At 39.9% G+C, this 17,959-nt stretch overlaps 1 protein-coding gene across 2 annotated transcripts in view; it reads left to right on the top strand.

Moving 5' to 3' along the window:
• Positions 1-17,959, top strand: part of LOC136866262 (uncharacterized) — a 445,701-nt gene that overhangs the window by 349,831 nt on the left and 77,911 nt on the right. For both annotated transcript variants that reach the window (XM_067143066.2, XM_067143067.2), the window contains one exon: positions 11,460-11,911. In XM_067143066.2, the coding sequence (XP_066999167.2) occupies positions 11,460-11,911 (452 nt within the window). The remainder of the gene's footprint in view (positions 1-11,459; positions 11,912-17,959) is intronic.

The raw sequence follows: 17,959 nt of genomic DNA, 5'->3' as shown, positions 1-17,959 counted from the left end.
TGGTTGTGTAATTTATGCAACTTCATTTTCAATCATATTTATTTGATGCTTTATTTCGCGAGTGTATCGTCCGTCACCTTCTTGTATCGTGTTTCCCGCCCACTGCAGCAGCATGTGTGCTTTACAGCTGGGGATTTGGGACGGTAATCGTCCTACAAGCAAGAGAGGCTAGCGACTCAGTTAATCGAGACGGAAAAATGAGTTTTTTATTGCATGGTTTGTGGAATGTCAACATCATTTCTGTGCGTAGGCACTGGACGCCTTCTAGTTTTGACATATTTTCCATTGTTGTTGGCTGTCAGGAAGGAAGACCATATAGTAGCACAGGCCGCACCAGGAAAATACAAGCCGTTCGTAGAGTTTTACTTCTTCCTCTCGTGCCAGCGACAAGCAGAACATGTAATTAACAAACCCTTCCCTCTAAGCACAGCCAGGTCATTGCCACCAGTGAACTTGTTATGTAAACAAATAGATGTAGCCTTCCTTAAAATATCCCTGACAGACAACACACACCTCTCCCCTTTCCACCGTCTGCAGCTTAATTACCGCTTTGTTAAGAGAGGCCAAGGAGTTACGCTTGTCCCTCCACTCACCAGAACAACCTCGTATTTAAATGGATTTTACGCAAGGTTGGCTCATATCTGGAATCTTCTACCATCTGAGGTAAAACTGCTTCCTCTTCCTCACTTCCTCTACGCAGTAAAGAAAATGAATACGTAAATAGAAACCCGTATATGATATATATTACTTGTATAAATTAAAATCGCAAGAATGATGTGTGCAAGTACAGTTGAATGTGTGTGCGTGCGCCTGTGGGAATGGTTGTGAATGACTGTGTATATAGGTGTATGAGTGAGGATATAAATGACTGGGTCTTCTTACTCTAATACGTATAGAATAAAGCAGTATAATTATTCTAAGAGTACAGTGTTTGGAGTGTAAATATGTAAATTGAACTTTGTATACATATATGTAAATATTCAGTAGAGTTTATGTACACATAAATGTGGGAATGGAGGCACTTTTGTATATGTGGGGTTTGCCCTTTCTCCATCTACCACCCAAGGAAAATAAATAAATAAATAAATAAATAAATAAATAAATAAATAAATAAATAAATAAATAAATAAATAAATAAATGATGAGGAGGAGGAGGAACTTGAAGTTATTTGGTAATGTTACCTGCAAACTGTGCACCTGAATCAAAATCTCAATTTTGGCACATGCATGGTTTTGGCACACGGACAGTGATGTGCAACCACCAATAGAAATTTCAGATAAAGAGTTAGGCAAATTTGTCACAGGATCATGAACCTAAAATTGAGCTACTGATCCAAACAAATCTATCAGACGGTGTGCGCTCGGGAAGGGATTGTCCTGTGCCCATAATCATACAAAGACGTGGACTTTTTAGCTAGAGAATCTCAGATTTTCATGAAGTCTGACCTATCTAAAATTTATTTGTAGAATGAGGTAGAATGAGGTTCACTCAGCCTGGTGAGACCAACTGAAGAGCTGTCTGAAATGATAGCCAAGCAGTACAGCTGAGGATGTCATCACACTGAGCGTGTGGCACTCTCTTATATGCAGGCCATCTGGCTGGGCAGCAGTCTTTTTGGCAGGCGAAGGTCCTAATGAGTTGTTATGCCGTGGGCATGTTGTTTTTGGGATACATCAGATTCATTTGGTGGATAAGTGTAACGGCTTTGTGTCATTGGCTTCCGGCATGTCTAACATCGTGTGGCGTAAAACTTGTGGTGAAAAATTAATGATAATTTTGTAATGGGATTTTAATTTTTGATTGTTTTCATTTGCCAATTGATTCTTGAAAGGGTTGGACCTCTTCCTTCCTCCTACAATTAATCGAACTCATCAAGGGTGGTAGGACAATGGAGAGGGATCACAACAGGTTAAAAAGCTCTCTACAGGCTTATCTGGAAGGAAATAAGAATTGAAGTACAGAATATTTCAACTGGAAAATCTTAAGATCCAGCTCCTCAACAAGACGACTTAAAATAACTACATATAAGAACAGAGGAGGAGTGGTCGTCACAGATGTACAGGAGATTGCTAGTGCTGTACGAGATGTCCATCATAATCGGTTTACCTCAACCATTGATAAACTGCCCATCACCGAGCAAGTTGACTGCATAGTTAGGGTCACAGAGCTATGAGCTTGCATTTGGGAGATGGTGGGTTTAAATCCCACCATTGGCAGCTCTGAAAATGTTTTTTCCATGATTTCCTATTTTCACAACAGGCAAATGCGGGGGCAGTACTTTCATTAAAACTATCACTTCGATTGAGACTACTCGTAGATAATTAAAAAACAAAAAACAGTTCCTGGTGAAGATTAGATAACAAAATAAGTACTGGAAGTAGAGAAGCCATGACTAGAGACGAGAATTATAGGCATAAAAAACAGTCAAAATAGGCAGGCATATAGGCTCTTAAATTAGCCAAAATAGGCATGTAAATAGGCACTATCGCGTAAAATAGGCAACAAAATAGGCATGAAAGAAATACTTATAACACGTTCAATTACTATCATAGGTATTTAACAAGCAACGTTTCAATGTTTTCCATTAACAATCTTGTTTTCCTGTCGGGCAGAATGTTTTGTACTGAGAGAAATCTCTCAACATCACAGGAATTTGGACAAAACTTCAATGAAGCCACTTCATCTGGTTTTAGTTCAACTGCTTCATCTACCTCACCTCGTAGCACCCTGGCTACTTTCACTGCCGTTTTCCATCATGGATTCTGCTGCAGGACTCTTATGGAACTTTTTGCTGACAGTGGCTACCTTCCCAGAGGTTCGGTCACAATTTCTCCTGACTTCTTTCACAACCCTAAATGACTCCACCGGGGGAAAGCCACTCGTCTCCAACTCGGTGATTGTTTCCAGCAGCTTGCTGAAGTTTGAAGATGCTCCAGTTTATGCAGGGGGGATATTATCTCCCACCATTGCAGTGCACAGGTCTATAGAAAATAGTTGTTGGTCGCTCTTCACAGTGGACTGGTAGAAAAGCTGCGACGGCAACACTTTCTGTACTTGTGTCAAATGCATTGCAGTATTTCTATGTTGATCTATATGGTATCTTTTCACATTTGATCTGAAAAATAATAAAACTGACTTAAATTATAATGTTCTTATATTTCTGGGCTAATTGGCAATAATGCTTACTATAAATATAATAATGGCATATGGTGAGGTCTGGTGTGGGTCTCTTTCTTGTAGACGGCCTGTGAAGATGAGGGCCCTACCTAGGATGATTTCTAATGCTGAAAACGCCACACACACCCAGCCCCAGAGCCAAGTTAAAATCCCCTACCCGACCAGGAATCGAACCTGGAACCCTGTGAGCCGAAGGCCAGTATGCTGATCATTCAGCCCCAAGGAGTCGAACAGTATAAACATGCATTTGTTTCACAAAAAAAAAAAAAAAAAAAAAACTATTAGAGGTGATGTTTCTAGAAGTACAAAACTTTAAAGTAGGAACAAGAAAATTCGTAATTTACATGGAAATATGTCTTCAAAAATGTTCGGTTATAATCTGGCAGTTTCCTGTCAAGTTCACCGGGTGAAAAAATGAAAAAATGATGTGAAAGGATACCTGAGTAGTGTAGTGGAGAGATCCTTCCTATATGCTTGCTAGAGACTCACCAAGCTGCCTCTAGCAGTATTCTTACTTATATAGAAGAATTAAAATGGAGGCACTATAATAATCAGATTTGTGAACATTTTATATGTTGCTATTCGCCGGCTTTGGTCAGCCGGGTCAGCTCTCATGAAGACTATTTTCTGTTTCCTGCATAGATCCTGCATTATGTGTGCCCACAAGGCTGCCACCCTTGTTGAAAATTAGAAAACAGTGTGATTTGAAATTGTCGTGGCATGCGCCCATAAACTTACTTTTTGTCACAATTTAGCAAAAGTATAGGTGGGATGCTAGAGCTTACGCACTCCAGACTATCTTTGCTTGCCCCCACCCTGCACAACGGTTACTAACCGGACCTCACCAATCACACCAATGGTCTTTTCACTGGCCTGGTCTTATAAAGATAGTCTTTATAGCCTTGTTAAACATGCTGTGATGTTGTCCAAGCCGTGCCATCTTGTATGTCTAGCCTCTGTGGACATCATCCTAGCTGCACCACATTCGATCTTCAACCTATGTTTTGCGAAGGCTTGACGGAAGCGAAATACAGTTCACTAGAGCCTACACATAGCGCTGGTGAAAGTTACTCACGATTTTAAAAATTTACATTTCAGTTGTAGTCCGCTTCTGTGGTGTAGTAGTTAGTGTGATTAGCCGCCACCCATGGAGGCCCGGGTTTGATTCCCAGCTCTGCCACAAAATTTGAAAAGTGGCATGAGGGCTGAAACGGGGTCCACTCAGCCTTGGGAGGTCAACTAAGTAGAGGTGGGTTTGATTCCCACCTCAGCCATCCTCTAAGTGGTTTTCTGTGGTTTTCCACTTCTCCTCCATGAAAATGCTGGGACGGTACTTAACTTAGACGCGGGTACTTCCTTCCCTCTCCTTTGCCTGTCCCTTCCAATCTTCCCATGTCTTCACAATGCCCCTGTTCAGCATAGAAGGTGAGGCTGCGTGGACAAGGTACTAGTCATCCTCCCCAGTTGTATCCCCAACCCAAAGTCTCACGCTCCCGGACACTGCCCTTGTTGACGGTAGAGGTGGGATCCTTCACCTGAGTCCGAGGGAAAGACCTACTCTGGTGTGTAAACAGATTAAGAAAGAAAGAAAAAAATATATATTTCAGTTGTAAATCTCTGTTTTCACGGGAATCGAATCAGAGTTCAAAATACCGATTTTTAATTTTCATCCACTCTGTGACAAGAGACCACCAGCTTTCTAACTCGTCGTTCAGTAAATAAATGATTATTTATATTTTAGCAATATAAATTATTGAAAGTTTACGAAAACACAGCATTACAAAAAAACCAACAAAACAACTTTCCACAATATGTAAATTAATAGGCCTATAAATGCGATCGTAGTTCAGTCACAAAAACATTAAAAAGAAACGAACTTGCCTCCTTACAGCAAGCTTGTCAGAAGACTACTTCTCAGTCCGTAGTGAAATTGGGATCCCCTGTGTTCCACCGCTTCAACCAGTAGGACTTTGACGATTTTTCTTTGCAATTACAATTTTTTCACGTCACGCCAACATGGATAGGTCTCATGGGGACGATGGGATGGGAAAGGCCTAGGAGTGGGAAGGAAGCGACCGTGGCCTTAAGGTACAGCCCCAGGCCTGGTGTGAAAATCGGAAACCATGGAAAACCGTCTTCAGGGCTGCCGACAGTGGGGCTCGAACCCACTATCTCCTGGATGCAAGTTCACAGCTGCGCGCCCTTAAGCGCACAGCCAACTCGCCCGGTAATTTTTCTTTGGCCATTGCCACAGACACACTTCTTCTTCACAATAAAATATAACACGTTCTGAAGATACAGTGTACGTGTACAATAGTTCACATCGAGGAGGAGGTATAAGGGTTCGACGTTGATTGGTTCTCGCATATGTCTTAGAAGGTTGGAGGAGTTGAAGGCTTCGAGGTCAAATTATTCCTTGCTTCTCCTGACGGAAATTTCGCAAGAACTATTTCTGGTGACTTCTAAGAATTCGCAGTTTTGTTCGTGGGGTAAACAGATCTTGAGTAATGAGAAGTTAATAGTGTCAAGCACATTCAGTTACAATATAATGCACTGGAAGAATCAACTTCTAAAAATAGATTCAAAAGGCATCAAATAGGCAATTAACTTCAAATAGGAACAAACCCCTGAAATAGGCATTTAAAGGCACAATGAAACCAATGAAACCTAGCTTAAAGGACCCTAAAACGTATTTATATCTCAAAAGCCTACGTTTCTGAACACAGGAATAAAATAGGCAAATTCCCATCTCTTGCCATGACACAGGAGCCATGAGAATACTTATTAACATAGGATATTACACCATTGGTAAAATGCCAAAGTGATACTGATCTTCAAGATGGATGATACGGACAGTCTGGTGAACTACTGCCCCATAAGTCTACTGTCACTTCTTTACAAGCTGCTGACCAAGATTTTTCGGTGATCAACAGTCTGTAGAAATTTTTTTTTAAATCAGCCAAACAAGCAGAGTTTTGAAAAGGCTTTTCAACTATCCAAACAAATTTCCTTCTCAAGAAAATCACTAAATATAATAACAAGAGGTATGTATCCTTTATAAACTACTGTAAATCTTCTGATTTAGTGGATGTGTGGGCGCAGTCATGAAGGAACTCAGAATTGCAAGAGTAGGTTCCAAATACAGAAGAAATTTGAAAGGCATTTATCAGCAGGCAACGATGACAGAGTAAATGAAGATCTGATAACCATCAAGATAGCAGTGGGCACAGGAGGTAGACAAGGGACACAGTCTTTCCAAAGTTGTTCATCCTTGTCTTGGAAGGTGTGTTCAGTACTTAAGATTGGGTCAGCAAAGGAATAAAAGTTGTTGGCATTTATCTGAATCATCTTCACTTTGCCAATGATATTGTACTTAAAGTGAAAATCTGGTAGAACTTAAGGCTATGATTCAGAAGTTGAAGACTACCTTGTTCGCGATTGGTTTGGAGATGAACAAAGAGAAAGCAAAAATAGTAAGTCCCAGAAACCAACAACTCCAAATTGGGTGTCAAACCATTGAAGCTGTCCATGAATACATCTACCATGGCCTTAAAATCCACCTAGGAAGGAATAATGAAATCGCAGAAATTCCTTGAAGAATAGGAGTGAATTGGGCAGTATTTAGAAAGATGCATCTTATCTGTTACAACTTATGACATAGAAATTGATTTTTAACAAATTTTAAGACACAACACACTATGGAAAGATGAATGCTGGGTACCAGTCTTCGGGACAAAATTTGAGTGGAGGAAATTCAATAACACAGGTAACAGATGACCTGGAGAGAGAGAATTGCTAGATTGAAATGGTAATGGGTGGGACATATAGCTAGACAAGATCCCAAGAGATGAACCCCTCTGATTGTTCACTGGAGACTCGGAGAATACAGGAGAAGTGTTGAAAGTCCACAGAAAAGATGGTTTGATGATTTAAAGAAGGAAGCAGGAACACGTTGGTACCAGGTGACTCAAGATTGAAGAGACTGGAAAATAACCGAAAATGCCTACATTCAGCGGTGGATAGAGATGATGATCATCATCATTATTTCATCTTGCAGGAAATAATAAATGTTGTAATGTTAACTCTTTGCGGGCAGAAGCATATATATACATGCTCTACATTTCTTTTTCTTCTGGCAGAAATATATATACGTTCTATAATCTATTAGCTTCATAGACTTTCGACTTTTGCGTCTTTACTAACCGAAGAGGTATACAGATATGCTCCCAGATTGCAGAAGATTTTCCTTCAAATCTACTGATTAAGAAATCCCCTCAGTATCTGAAACATTTTTTTCTTCTTAGCAAGAGTCGTGTAATACACATGTATTGACACAGTTTCACGTGCTTACTTATTACGTATTTTCACGGTTTTCCAGTGAAATGGCATCATGAAAACAGATTAGCGATATCGATATAGTTATATATTGGATGATATAGACATAAATTGTCAGATTTTAGTGTATGTGACTGAAGCCGAAAATTCTTTCTCCAGCTCATCTGAGAGCAACAACCACACAAGTGACACCGGCATTGACAGGATGGATCTGACTTAAGTAATAACAGTTCCAGAACTACAACTATTATTCCCGTTAGCAGTATTAATCAAGGGCCAAGGTTGCTGTCAAACTTTAATACTGAAATATACCCTATAGAATATTTGTTATTTGTGCAGAGCATGGGTTCAACTTCTGTGGATATTCTTTGACTAATTTTTCCACATTTAAATGAACAAAAACGCAAAATGTCATTGAAAGTATCTTTCTGTACGCATATTTCATAATAGTGGACTAAAGTGTACCGAGCAGAGGAGCAGCACTACGGCTCTGCATTTGGGAGATGCGTGAATTCAATCCCCACCATTTCTGAGAATGATTTCAATTAAATTGAAAATTAAGAGTAAAATATTTCCACCTTTTCAATACTAAATCAAGTAATGTGGGTTACATTACGGAAGAAACATTTATTGGAACTAGTTTCTACCTATTTTTTAAGGTCATCATCAGCCAAATTGCGAGTTGCTCAGTGTATCTGATAGTTCATAGAAATTGTAAAAAAAACTCTTACATTTTAATTGAATTGTAATCACAGTTCAATACAGACCATTCGAAATGAAATTAATATCTCTTAATGAGAATGATTTTCCGTGATTTCCCATTTTCACTTACAGACAAATGCTGGGACAGCTCATATTCGTAGGCCAGAGCAGTTTCTTTCCAGCTACTTACCCAATTTCATTCGCCATCATTTATTTCACTTTCATTAGCTCGTCAACTGAGGTTGACATCGGGAAAGGCATTCGGCCATGTAAACGCGCAATATAAATTCGTCTCACCTCATCTCCAAACCCGTTTCAGAAAATGGGATTAACAGATGGACATACAGAGGACTAACGTGTACTGAAAGTTAACCATTGTAAGATCCTATCATGGAATGTCCCTTGTGCCAATCTTCCAGTGAAAAATTGATGAGATTATATTTATTTTGTCTTCAGACCACTTAAGAGTTGGTGTTCCACTCTTAAACAAGGTATGGGGTTAATTTGGGTATATTTTCGTCGTCTTAGTATATTTTCCAAAATTTTGCATGCATTTTTTTTTTTTTTTTTTTTTCAATTTTTTCGCCACCTTTGGCCATGAATTACCACTGCCTGCGAAGGGTAAATGTAATCCCTCTTTTGACGTTAGTTTGGGTTCATAAATAAAAGGGAAGTTTGAAAGTATTGTATGCCATATTCAATTAAATCTACCTTAGCAACTTGTTTGTGAATTTCTTGCATGAGGAATGGAATTTAAAGCTATATGCATATCTTTCTGAGGATCACCAACAATTTGGTGCCTCTACTTAGCTGTCCTCCACGTCCTTCTTTACTTTGGGTGTCCAGAGAAGTTAACATGCTGGTGTACCTACCTGCAGCTTGTAGGCCAACCATAATGAGGACTTGCTTTCTCAAAAGTTTTGTGTGTCTTATTGATAAGAATATGCAAGTGGTAGGGATGCAGCATTGGTGTGTAAAAATTGAACAAACCTCCTGTGGTGTTGCTTACAAGTTCCAAACACAACCTGTCATCTCACCATAATTGTACACATAAGTCTCAAATACTATTTCTTCTCGAATTCTCAATTTGCTGCATGTGACTGTTTGTTTCTGTACAAATCCTCTTCATTTCTAATCCATTCCTTGTTTCAGGTATGAAATCATTAAATTTTTTAGTTTCAGATACTGGTGTTAATCTTCTCAACATCTGTGTAGCAAATTTTCATTCTTAATTATTTCTTCTTGATATTAAGTGAACATATCCTTGATATTTCTTTTTACCCAATGGAATATCTCTGTCCCTGGGTCATAGTTTGTTCAGTATTAATATGTAATGAGGGGGGACAAATAAAGCAGTATTACGGGCTTACACCCGTATGAGAAATATAAGGAAGATATGGAAAGGAACAAGTGGAGAGTCAAGTTATGTTTATGAAGATTATGTATGTATGTATGTATGTATGTATGTATGTATGTACGTACGTATAAATGTACAGTCTTCAGCCCAAAGGCAGGTTGAAACCTCAACAGATCTACCATCACTTGTCATAAGTAGCCCGGGTGTCGCTGAAGAGGCACACTAAGGAAGTGAAGGGACTGGCTGCATAAGGAATGGCACTGCTAGCATTGCTCATACTTTGGTCACTTTCATATGTCTAAGCCAAGGATGAGACTGAGACGGAGAGAAAAATAGGAACTCATAATAGGATAAGTAAAATGATAGGCGAGTGCAGTTTGAGAAGAGAGAGTAAGGAGACAAAGACAAACCTGCAGATACAAGAGGACAAGGACAGTCTCCACATCTTCATTCATTGCTGTCATCGCATACATGGGTTCTCTCCTCATGAATGCCAGGTCTTACATATACCCTTTCCTCTACATAATTTGCATTAATGGTTTAGGAGTTATTGTGGTTTTAGTGAAATTGCAGGAATAGTTTATATATCGCATGGGGAGAAATAAGTGAGCCAGCAGGCAGGCGGTTGGAAGGATCTTGGAAGAACTCTGCACTGAGCTCCATCCATACATAAGGAGGAAAACGACTGAAGTTGTCTAGAAGGTAATATTATAAGGCCATTCACCATTAATTCAGAATTGGGGTCACTAGTAGTTACATATAAAAATAAAAAAAAGACTTAAGTCTTGCAATCACTAAAGCCTTATATAACAGCATAAACTGCTTGGTGTTTTACATCTGTATCATGCAGTTAATAATATAGAAAAAGAGTGGAATACCATAAACCACCTCTGCCCCAGAAGTTGTATTTTTTATGCAGAGGGTTGCTCCTGTTAGCTCTTGGTTCATGGTCACAATAAGTAGAGAGCGCCGGGCTGAGTGGCTCAAAAGGTTGAGGCGCTGGCCTTCTGACCCCAACGTGGCAGGTTCGATCCTGGCTCAGTCCGGTGGTATCTGAAGGTGCTCGGATACGTCAGCCTAATGTCGGTAGATTTACGAACATTAAAAAGAACTCCTGTGGGACTAAATTCAGACACCTCAGCGTCTCTGAAAAACCACAAAAGGAGTAGATAATGGGACAAAGCTAGTGGTGGTAGTAGTAGTAGTAGTCATTGACAGTTTAGGCAATGTAAGTCATGAAATTGCTCGGATGGCCATTTAAAATACAAATTTGACATATTTTATTAAATTCACCACTTCTTGGCTCCCAAATGTCCATCCACCTAAAATTTGCATGATAAATTTTCTGTCGGCTGCAACAGTGAAAACCACATTCAAGTCCATTCAGTGAATCTTGATATTAGCCCACGCTAACACATTCAAACACCTTCCTGGAATTTTATTTTTAAATATTTATAGATTTTTTCATCCATGCAAATTGGCTTCAATTCAGTCAGGAAGACATTGATAGAACCAGTAATATTAAAGTGAAAAATGTAGAAATTTATTCCTTTACCGCTTGATGCTGATAGCGAAAGATGACTGACACAACCTTTTAAGTAGACCCATAATAAGATACAGAATTTACCTTGTATCTTATAGAAAAATTAATCCTTTCAGTTAGTTTGGTATTTAGAAAGTTTGTTGAAGTGGTGGATTGCCTTTATTTTCTATTGTGTCTGTGTTAGTGAGTAGAGGAAGCTTTTCTAAATTGAAAACATAGCTTTAAGAATGAATTGCCACCGTAACTGATTATGAAAATTTGAATATTGATTTTGTTTTTATGACTAAGGATCACCAATGCATTTGGTAAATAGATTAATTTTAGTCAATTTTCTTTGATTTTAGCTGAATCAATTTCTACTGGTAGTCGAAGTGGTACAGAACTTCCTCCATTGCCTCCTCTTCCTCCTCCTCCATCTGCTCCACCACCACCTCCTCCACCATTGCCTTCTGAAATCCCTCCATTGCCACCAAGTTCGCCGCCACCATTACCAGCTTCACCACCACCTCCATTGCACCATCATGAAAGTGAACATGGACAACCATTACCACCTGGTGTCGATCCACCAGAATTACCCTATATAGTTGCTAGACCTCTGTCTGGTTCCAACACATATCCAAGTCTTTCAAACAAAATGCCCCTACCACCTCCTCTTGGTGACAATGTCTTCCCCCCTCAATCACCCCCTGACTCGACAGACATGGACATACCACAGATGATACCAGATGAGTCGATGGGAATGGGCCCTATTCCACATCCTCTTCAGGGGCAGTACGTCATGACCTCAGTTTACCAGGTAGGTATTCTTAAATGTTACAAAATGTGGTAGTGTAGTAATTTCAAAGAGCAAAGCTTGAGATTGCACACCCTATAAGATGGAATGAAAAATATATCGTATTCCCCTAAGTAGAAGAATTTGGGAGAATATATAATCTGGAAGAGTTGTGGAGGGTAAAGGGTTACATCATGTTTCAAAAATAACTAAGAAAGGCTAGGAGTGTAACAGAGTTTCTAAGGTCCTTGCCTCCTGTGTTCACAGGTAAAGGATTAAATCCTGGCATAGTCCATAATTATTGATTGTTTATTGAAAGAATCAGGGTAATTTCGAGGGCCATCCGGAAAATAGTACCCTGTAGCGCCGCATGAAGCGCTGACGACTCGGGTAGCCGCTGGGCAAGGTCAGACCGCGTCAGTGGCTTGTCTGCCTGCTCTGTCCGAGGTTGCCTGTGTTGTGGCTGTGATCATTTAAAATGTTTAAACAAATTGAGAAACCCGCCAGTTGTGAAATGAGGGCCGTGATTAAATTTCTTAATGCACGAAATGTTCGACCTTGTGATATTCATCGCCAATTAACGGAGGTGTATGGAGACAATGTGAAGGACGAGTCGTCTGTTCGGTGCTGGTGTGACAACTTCAACCTGGGGAGGGGGAATACACACGACGAGGAGCGTTCAGGGAGACCATCTGTCATTACAGACCAACTGCTGAGCACAGGAGACGAATGCGTGAGGAACGATCGGCGCGTCACAATTGATGAACTCTGTGAACATTTTCCTAATGTGTCTCGAACAATTGTTCATGAAATTGTCAAAGACCACCTGCATTATTCAAAAATCTGTGCAAGGAGCACAAAACCAAGCGTATGGCTGCAGCACTGATGTTTCTGGGACGTTATTCCGATGAAGGAGACTCTTTCCTGACTCTCATGATTACTGGGGATGAAACATGGGTTTGTTATGCATCACCTGAGAGTAAATGACAGTCAATGGAGTGGCATCATGCTCATTCACCAACCAAACCAAAAAAATTCAAGACCGTTCTCTCCACCAGGAAATTCATGGCAACTGTTTTCGGGGTTCGCCGAGGTGTACTGCTCATTGATTTTATGGCCCGTGGAGACACAATTAATGCTAGTGCTTATTGTGAAACATTAAAGAAATTACTGCGGGCAATACAAAATGTACGGCGAGGTCCATTGTCTACAGGCGTCATTTTCCTTCATGACAATGCCAAGCCTCATGCAGCTGCGATAACACAACTTTTGCAGCAATTCAAGTGGGAAACCTTCAACCATCCCCCGTATACCCCGGACTTGGCCCCTTCGGATTTTTATCTCTTTACGAGGCTTAAAGACTTTCTGCTGGGAAAAAGATTTGACAGCGATGAAGAACTTAAAAGTGCCGTGACTACGTATCTCAATACGCTGGCCGCGGAGGACTATGACGCTGGAATACAAAAACTCGTCCCACGTTATGACAAATGCCTAAATTTGCTTGGAGATTATGTGGATAAGCAGTGTAAAGTATGCTCTTTCCAATAAAAATGTGTATATTTGTTAATATTTACTCCTGTGTCTTTATTGTGCAAACGGGTACCACTTTCCGGATGGCCTTCATAGATTTACGGACACATTAGGAACTCGGGGATCTCATGAGACTCTTGGGAGTTAAGGTAACATAAAAAAATGCAGCAATGCTTAATGCAGTGGAACCTCAGTTCTCTGTTTTTGAAGAGACCATTAAAATTAAACGTACAACACGGGAAAATGGAAAATCTGGGAATGAATGAAAGCCATCAACAATTTGGCTAAACATCATAAAAAACTGGGCGAGTTGGCCGTGCGATTAGGAGCGCGCAGCTATGAGCTTGTGCATCCGGGTGATAGTGGGTTCGAACCCCACTGTTGGCAGCTCTGAAGATAGTTTCCCGTGGTTTCCCATTTTCACACCAGGCAAATGATGGGGCTGTACCTTGATTAAGGCCACGGTCACTTCCTTCCCATTCATAGGCCTCTCCGGTCCCATCGTCGCCATAAGACCTATCTGTGTCGGTGCGACGTAAAGCAAATAGCAAAAAGCAAACATCATAAAAATGAAATACGTATAATTATAATCTTACAACACTTCTAAACCAAATCAAACTACAGCCCCAACAGGCCTTTGCCTGCCAAGCGATCTCTGCTCAGCTCAAAGGCCTGCAGATTACGAAGTGACGCATAGTCAGTATGATGAATCCTCTCGGTCGTTATTCCTGGCTCTCCAACCTGGGGTCGCCATCTCACCATTTGATAGCTCCTCAATTAAAGGTAATCACACAGGCTGAGTGGACGAGAAACCAGCCCTTATATCCCGGTAAAATGCCTGACTTGGCCGGGAATAGAACCCGGACGCTCCGGATGAGAGGCAGGCAAGTTAGACCGCGAAACCAGCACCAAACATTAATTTCCGGTACGCAAGTTCAAAATCTTGATACTTTATATTCAGTTTGTCAGTGTCCCGTGGAAACTCCTTTCAGTTCAGCAACTTTGATTAGCCAAACTCTTCGAAAAATCTAATAACACCAAGGAAAACAACAATCGTCCACAAGTAGTTTTTAATTCTCTCATCTAATAAAATAAAGCACATTAGATACAAAAGCACCCAGCATGATGGCGAAATCCCTTCTTTTCTTAATCTTCCATTGTAATTTGGTCTCTGGTTTGCAGTCAGTTTCTGGAAATCTTGTACCACGTAAATTAGGTCTACATCGACTTTTAAAGGTTATGTTGAACTCGATAACATGGTTTCGAAGGTAAGTATCGATTCTCAGAAGTTTTCAAATGCATTTTATTCAATTTTGCCCATCACTAATCCAATCAAATTGGAAAGAGAAAAAAATATCATCGAAACTTCAGAAATTACAGTTATTCGTAACCTTGGGCTCAGCTGGAAAGCGCACTCGTTGCACATGTCATTACGAGTTGGAAATGATACAAACCATTTGCATGTAATGTACGCAAATAAAACAATGGCGTGTTTTTTTTTACTTTTAACACGAAAACGTAAAATTCCCAGTCTTATATTAGGACCATAACCGTAACAGGCAATCCCAAGACCTCCCATGGCTTTTTGTATGTAAGGTGCAACATCTGTTCTGGTCTTGATAACATAATCGTATATGATAATATTAAAATACTAGATTTGTGTTAAGAAGGAGCAGTTTCGATTCCTGCCAGAAAACTCAGTTACTATACAGTGCCCTGAGGAAAGTGCCGAAAACCGGTTCGGCAATACAGTAGAAAAAAGTAACAATATAAACATCTAACCCCTGACATAATGTGGATGTTTTAAGTGCGAGCATTTGATGAAACTCGTTCCGTCTTCAAGTAAGCTGTTGAACTGCTCTGTATCTCATTACAATTATTGTGGCCACTCTCCGCTTTATAATTTCCGAGATTCTGTAAACAATTTCACCCGAATTCAATGCTAAGATGGTCCCTTACGCAAGTTTACTGCTGATCGCTTTTCCAGTACAGTACTTGCTCTGATTATTGCAGTGATGGGGCAGTAACGCGAAGATCCATAAATATGCCATAGTTGTCCTTTCATGAGATACAGTTTATTGAAAAACGCATGATCGAGAATTTAGCGTTGATGGGACTGAAATTTCTGGACGGTTGAACCAGGAAATCATTTCTTCGAGGAACGGATAATACGGGATTTTTACAGCGTGATTTAATTATGATGCTAGTGGGACCATGTAATTTGAATGCATGGTCCAGGAAAACATAGGTTCCGGGAACGGATAATCGAGGTTCCACTGTATCTCAAAAGCCAATAGTCCCATTTGTTTACCCCATAAAAGAACATCCATCTATTACAGCACTAATAAGTGTTAGCTACCAGTGTATCTGTAGGAAATACAAAATGCAATTCGATCAAAGTATTAAATGTTTTGGCTCACCCCACAGTGTTGCAATGTTCTGGCAGAACAGAAAAGGTTATTACTGGAAAGTGGAGATCTTGAAAGAAGTCTTCAATGCCTTATCACATGCAGTAACAGAATACAATGCATATTCAACAAGCACATTTTAGAAAGTGAACTTCATTCTGTCTCTGGAATAAATAATTACCTCTTAAAACAAAGTTGATTCCAATGGGCTAGAAGCATGCCTGGTCACCAAACAGATGACAGCAAACCTGAAGTTGCAGATCTGAAGTTTCTATGAAGTAGGTCTATGGTTCAAAAATCTAAGAAGTGAGGAGAGAGAACGAGTAGAATAAGAGATACAGTTTGTTTGATTGTATCCTTAAAATAAACTTTATGAAGGGCACATTTATAAAGATTTGGATATGAAGGAAGTGTCATGAAACAATGATTCCACACAGGTTACTGGGAGGAGACTTTCTGGAAGACCTAGAAAGAAATGAAAGATGTGATACCTAACGTGGAACTGGGCTACAGTTTTACAAGATGTGATACATGACAACTCTGAAATGGAGAGCAATCATAACATAACTCACACCTGGCGAACTTGAGGGAGAATGGACGGCGACTTGTCATAAAAATTAAATTGTTAGGAATGAAGAGAAGTATGTGAAAATGACAATCATTGTTGAAAATGTGGTTATGTGCTTAAGCAATGTGTTTGACCTTTTCTCAGCCCAGACTTCCCCTGTGTCCCAAAATGGCTTTGTATTTCTTTGTAACTATTCATTACAAGTTCTTAACTCATTCCAGTCTCACTGTGGGTGTAGCATGCTGTCAGGTTAATCCAATGAATTCAGATTACGAGGCATTCTGCTTGCGCTCACATGGCCTATAACTCCAATGACGAGGCGGGCCCGCACACTACTGAAGCGCACATATCTTTTTACAGTGCATCCAGTTTGTAACAGATGGCTCTTGGGTTAATGTTTTCGTATACTAGAAGGTTTGGGCAAGGGTATTTCCAAGTCTCCCCTTGTTTGATCTTCACACAACGTGCATAGGGTGGCTAGGAAATATTGCAAATTCCTTTCGTTATGGCAACTAACAGTGCGCACATTTCTGAACACAAGGAGTTAGTGATATTAATTAATAGTGTTTTAGATGTTGATTTGGAGGTATTATAAGTGAAGATCTTCAGGAATTAGAAGACATTAATTTGTATGAAGAGGGGTTGAGTGTAAATAAGTCAGAAAATGTAATCATCACTAATGACTCAGAGAGTGATGATGAGCATAACTTCCGTTCCAGGTCTCCACAACCAAAATGCACAAAACAAGATGACTGGTTGTGGATAAGTGGTCATTCACCATTCAAGGCAAACATTGATGTTTCTTGAGTTTTTATACCAGAAATATGCAGCCAGAGCTCTCCATCTTTTCTGATTATTTGAACTTATTTTCTATAATTGCTACAGACACAAATTTATATGTTCTGAAGCAACTTGCAGATGAGGATATTAAAAAGGGAACACATGGGGACAAATGATTAGATTTTCTTTTCAGAAACAACTAGCAGGGAAAGATTTCTCCTCATTTCTTGTATCTTCCACTTCACTGGTGACAGTGTTTCAGGTGATACTAGTGATAAACTAAGAAAAGTCAAGCCTATAATTATGGATTTCTCAGACAAATTTTCTTCTTTATTTAAACTACCAGACATCATTGCCTTAGACGAATCCCTCATCAAATGTTTTGGTAGGCTGCTGTAGTGTAATGTAATCGCAGTAAGCAGACTAGATTTGGCATAATGATATACAAAATTTGTGATACAGATACAGGCTACTGCAACACCTTTAGCGTATATATAGGGAGCTCCTCTCATCGGTTGGTTGGCAGGTGCACCCAGCTTATCTGCCTCCCGTCGACTCATCACTCCCCGCTCTGCAGATTAGCAACAAGGACAGCATTGCGCTTACTTTATCCGTGCATGACATAAGATAGCAGTTAAAATTAAGAAAATCAGTAATTAAGATTTAAGAAAATAAGCTCATACCTTATGACAGGAGATGTTGGAAATGTTCTCCTCATGCATCCATACATTTCTGGCGTCGTCTTAGGAAACTCTGATTCACACGCGTAAGTTCATCTCCCGTAAT

Source organism: Anabrus simplex, chromosome 3 (genome assembly GCF_040414725.1).
Source record: "Anabrus simplex isolate iqAnaSimp1 chromosome 3, ASM4041472v1, whole genome shotgun sequence".
NCBI classification, from domain to species: Eukaryota; Metazoa; Arthropoda; class Insecta; order Orthoptera; family Tettigoniidae; genus Anabrus; species Anabrus simplex.
This window is presented reverse-complemented; position numbering and strand designations above follow the sequence as displayed.